The sequence below is a fragment of the Arachis duranensis genome, chromosome 4 (genome assembly GCF_000817695.3).
Source record: "Arachis duranensis cultivar V14167 chromosome 4, aradu.V14167.gnm2.J7QH, whole genome shotgun sequence".
NCBI lineage: Eukaryota > Viridiplantae > Streptophyta > Magnoliopsida > Fabales > Fabaceae > Arachis > Arachis duranensis.
Genome location: NC_029775.3, coordinates 6167696 through 6172535, shown reverse-complemented (window position 1 = coordinate 6172535; position 4840 = coordinate 6167696). Strand labels below are relative to the sequence as shown.

The 4840-nt window shown below is 36.4% G+C and overlaps 1 protein-coding gene across 1 annotated transcript; it reads left to right on the top strand.

The window, feature by feature from the left end:
- The first annotated feature begins 1523 nt into the window (after positions 1-1523).
- On the top strand, positions 1524-2291 carry LOC107482918 (NADH-ubiquinone oxidoreductase 20.9 kDa subunit). The gene is made up of 2 exons (XM_016103504.3): positions 1524-1761; positions 1871-2291. Exons 1-2 carry the CDS (start codon positions 1608-1610, stop codon positions 2020-2022), a joined length of 306 nt encoding a protein of 101 aa, XP_015958990.1. The 5' UTR covers positions 1524-1607; the 3' UTR covers positions 2023-2291.
- The last annotated feature ends 2549 nt before the right edge of the window (positions 2292-4840 follow it).

Below are 4840 nucleotides of genomic sequence, written 5' to 3'. Positions count from 1 at the left end.
AAACAACTTAGAAAATCTTTATCTACATTTTCCACTTTTCATTCAAGATGCAATGTCCATTTTCCAATAACCCCAGGCTCTTCAAACCAACACTTTTAAGTGTGTGATAAGCCCTCATATATGATATCAATCAAAAAATTTAGTGTCGCCTGGTAGTCAAGTTACTTAAGTATAAGGAATCGGCTCAACTACATAGATAAAAAAATTTTAGAAGAAACACTTACCATAAGAGCTGATGAGCTCATTTGGAAGGAAAAACATAAAGATTACCAGAAGGAACCAACAAATTATTTTCATCATCCAACCTCCGTGATGCAAACCATCACGAGGATCCTTCTGGTTCTTGACGCCAATCATTAGAACTGCTAGAATAGTGAAAAAGAGAAAGTTCCCCAAGCTAACTCGCAAAACTGCATCTGTTTCAAACCATTCTCTGCTAGGGGTATGTTTAAAGTGATTGATCCCTACAACAAGTATCAAGTACATTAGTTTTCTCATCACATAATAAGGAGTTAGAACAAGTATCAAGTACATTAGTTGGAGTTATGGAGAGAAGCTCTAGAAGTGTATGGTCTATGCATAAGCCGTAGTAAGACGGAATATATGGAATGTAAGTTCAGTCTTAGAAGGGAAAACTCCAATATAGAGGTGAAAATTGGAGAGAACATCCTATACGAAAAGTTAAAAGTTTTAAGTATCTTGGGTGCATCATACAGGATAATGGAGAGATTGAACATGATGTAAATCATAGGATCCAAGCAGGTTGGTCAAAATGGCGGAGTGCATCTGGTTTTATATGCGACAAAAAAGTGCCTTTAAAACTTAAAGGTAAATTCTATCGCACCGCTATAAGACCGGCTATGCTGTATGGTACGGAGTGTTGGGCGGCTAAAGGAGAGCACGAACATAAGCTGAGTGTGGCAGAGATGAAGATGTTGAGATGGATGAGTGGTCACACGCGATTGGATAAAATAAGGAATGAAGATATAAGGGAGAGAGTTGGAGTAGCACCCATTGTGGAAAAGATGGTTGAATCGCGTCTCAGGTGGTTTGGACATGTGAGAAGAAGACCGATAGAACATCCAGTCAGGAGGGTGGATGAGATGGAAGATGGACAAAGGGCGAAAGGCAGAGGAAGACCTAAGAAGACCATCCATGAGGTGGTCAAACGAGATCTACATGTAAACGGTCTCTCTGTAGACATGATACATGACAGAGCACAATGGCGTCGTTTGATTCATGTAGCCGACCCCACTTAGTGGGATAAGGCTTTGTTGTTGTTGTTGTTGTATAAGAAATCAAAATTCTATATATCAGAAAAATATGTCTTAAATACCGGGCAGGTTTCTTGTAAGATTAAAAAAAAAAGTAGTAAAGAAAATTTTGAAAGCAAAGTTGAAGCCCAATATAGAGAGTGGGCCAAAAGTGTTATCCCTAAAGCTGTAGGTAGGGCCCAATAATAAAAGCCCAATATAAAGCCCAACAATACAAAAAACACAGTCTCTTCTTAGTTCTGCTGTTACAGTAGCTGTGTTGGGTGGTGCGTGCGTCTGGTTTAGTAATCGATCTAGAGTGAGAGATTCAGCGAAGAAGAAGAAGAAGCGAAGATGAACACAGACATCACAGCATCGACGAAGCCAGAGTACCCTGTAATCGATCGCAACCCTCCCTTCACCAAAGTCGTAGGCAACTTCAGCACCCTCGATTATCTCCGATTCTCTACCCTCACCGGCATTTCGGTCACCGTCGGTTACCTCTCCGGTCACCTCTCTTTTTCCTTCTCTATTAGTTATATTTCAATTAAGCAATTCAATTGAATAATAATAATGATGATAAAATTAAAAATTGCCCCCAATTTGGTTGAAATTAGGGATTAAGCCTGGAATCAAGGGACCTTCCATGGTGACTGGGGGACTCATTGGGCTCATGGGCGGGTTCATGTACGCTTACCAGAACTCAGCGGGTAGACTCATGGGTTTCTTCCCCAACGACGATGAGGTAGCTCGCTACAAGAAGAAATAAGCTTTTTTTTTTTTACTATTTAATTTTTTTTATTAGTTGTTATTTTCACATTTGGGACCTCTCTATTACTTTTTAACTCTACGGTGCTAGCTCTGAATAATTTGATCTCCCTTTATTGTTGGGATTGCTTGTTTCTTGAGCTGCATTTCCTTTGTGACGAGCTTGTCTTGTTGGAATGATAAATCAATGTTATGTGGATTTTTCTGTGGCTCTGTATGATTGAGGTTCGATTTAGTAATATACCAAGAGAATTTGTGGTGTGTTTGCAAGTTTGGGGTTTTGTTCTTTCTGGAAAAGAGTTAAGAGTCATAGTCATTCTTTAAACCGGTTCCTTCGTAATGCAATGTTATCTTATCTTTGAGGGATTCTAAGGGAACATTTGTTATACAAGTTAATAGATGGTATAAGGGGGAATTTACTTACTGTTAGCATTGGTCACCATATTTGCTACCAAATTAAACATGAAGTCGTGCTAATCATTAACATGCCATCAGCCTTTCCCTTTTCTGATTGAGATAAAACACTAGGTGCACGGTTAACACTTAGAATGTTCAGAAGATGAGAAATAGGGGATGTGATAACACAAAAAGGTCATTGTTCCCCATATAGAGAAATGTGTAGAGATAAAAGAGTGAGTCCAACTCTGGTGCTAATACTTGCAACCAGTTTCTCCATGCGAAAGGTTCTACATTGTCCAACTCTGTGCTCTGCTATTAAATTCTGAATCTAAAACCACCTTTTTTCATGCTGTTTCAAATTGTAGCACCAGTTAGTACATGCTTATGTACTACTGTTGTTGCAATGAATATGTGTCATATGTTATGTGCTTGGTGGCTAAGGAGTTAAGGAGATACTGATTTTTTGTCCCCCAGAGCTTATGTTGTTGTGAATGAAAAAATCTAAATTTGGTAATACACTAATACATAATTTATAAGCTGCTTGGGTCATGCTTCATGGGGTTATTTTTTATCGTTTTTTCTTCAACCTGCGATTATCCCTGGTAGGAGCAACATGGTCATGTTACTGTATAAATTGGTAGGGAAAAAAAGGAAGCATATGAATGGATTTTATTACTATAGTTGAACATATTTGGATTTTTTTTCTGTACCCAATTCTTATTCTGATGCTGGTACCTTGTATCCAATATTTGTTTGGTGGATATATAGACTTTCATAAGAATAATTGAGTTGGTGAGATAGGTTGATTTTTAGCTATAATAGCTGAATGGCATCAATATCTTTAATCTTCATAGAATACTCTTGTAATAACCAATTTTGTTGTATTATTAAATATTAATTACAAGCCATGTGATCTTGCACAGTTGCTATATCTGGACTAATTACAAAAGCATGGTGAGTTTCATGGGTCAGAAATGTAAATCCTAAAGCCTAATTGCCTACACATTGGTTGAATAGTAATCAACTAATCACTTAGTAAAGTGCTATTTATAAACTTTAAAGCTGACAGAGTTAAAGGGTTACCTTTATGTGACATGATATCTAACTTTCATCACCTTGTTTTGGCAAGAATAGAGAATGCGTTCACATTGATTTAGTGAATGACAAAAAGAGTTCATACTACGGTATGAACTCTTTTTATCGTTCATGTTTCTTTATTTGTGGTTATAAGGAGCCTCATTTATGAGCTTTTTGCATAGTTTTGAAGTGGAAAGAGATAAAAATCAGCTACGAGACAGGTGGGAACAAGGGTTATTACTTAAGACTAGATTTGCTCCAAGTGAAGGTGACATGAGCTATTTAGAGAGCAAAGGAATTCACACCTCATAATTACGTTTATCTTTATATGGTGAGAGCTTGAATGTGTGGAGACTGGTGACATTTGAATTGCTTTGCGGCCGAAGGATGATGGGATAGGATTGGTATTATAGTACTACACCACACAAAAGTAGAAACAGGGAGATTGATTGGATTTGGAGGGCGTGGATGACCTCAAAAGTAGATAGTTCTTTCTTCTTTCTTCTTTTCTTTTTTCAAAAAAAGAAAATATAGCATGGAAATGATTGACATAAAAATTATGAATTTAATGGTTTTTTAAACATTTTTGTTATACTAATTAAAAAAAAAAAAGCTGTTGATCGAAGCACAAAGAATTTTCATGTATAATAAAATGATTCAGTTTCCTTTTTGTTTTGGAAACATCTCAATTTCTCTAAGAAGTGTCAATCTGCCGAAGATCTTGGGTATGTTTGTCTTAAGCTATTCATTGATGGGATAGGATTATCTCATATTTATTTTGATTATGACCAAATATATGATAACAAAAATAAACTCTCAAAATATAGTCTTCTTAAATTTTATTTGGCTTATTTTAAGTATCTTCCTTTAAATGTTTATCTATCTTTTAACAGAATCAAGTTATTCAGTCCAAAACATAAAAATAAAACTAGAAGTCATAACATGGTATACTGGTATGAGTGTGACTAAATATATGGTGGCACAGCACAGGATTTTTTTATTTTAATTAAATAAATATAATAATTACAAAAATGAATCAATGGTGAGGTATTTACGAAAATGCATTTTCGGACACTCGAATGGTGAGGGGTAACTCCAAAATGGCTATATCTTAGATGTTGTGACCCCGTGTTGTGATAGGGTGACGGCGAGTCACATCCTGAGTGCACTCGGGATATGTATAAAGGTTGAAATCGAATACTGAGCATTCGAGATAGCACCCAGGATATGGGTATTATGGTTTAGATGTCTCTGCATCCAATATATGTTGAAGAATAAGTCTATTTATAGAGTTCATCCTAATACCTCCCCCCACACAATTCACAGACCAATCTTTTCTTTCT

Excerpts from the sequence above, each read along its gene's own strand:
- LOC107482918 (XM_016103504.3), top strand. The coding sequence starts at position 1,608 with ATGAACACAGACATCACAGCATCGACGAAGCCAGAGTACCCTGTAATC. Across the intron at positions 1,762-1,870 it reads CACCGTCGGTTACCTCTCCG|GGATTAAGCCTGGAATCAAG; the intron begins GTCACCTCTCTT and ends GGTTGAAATTAG.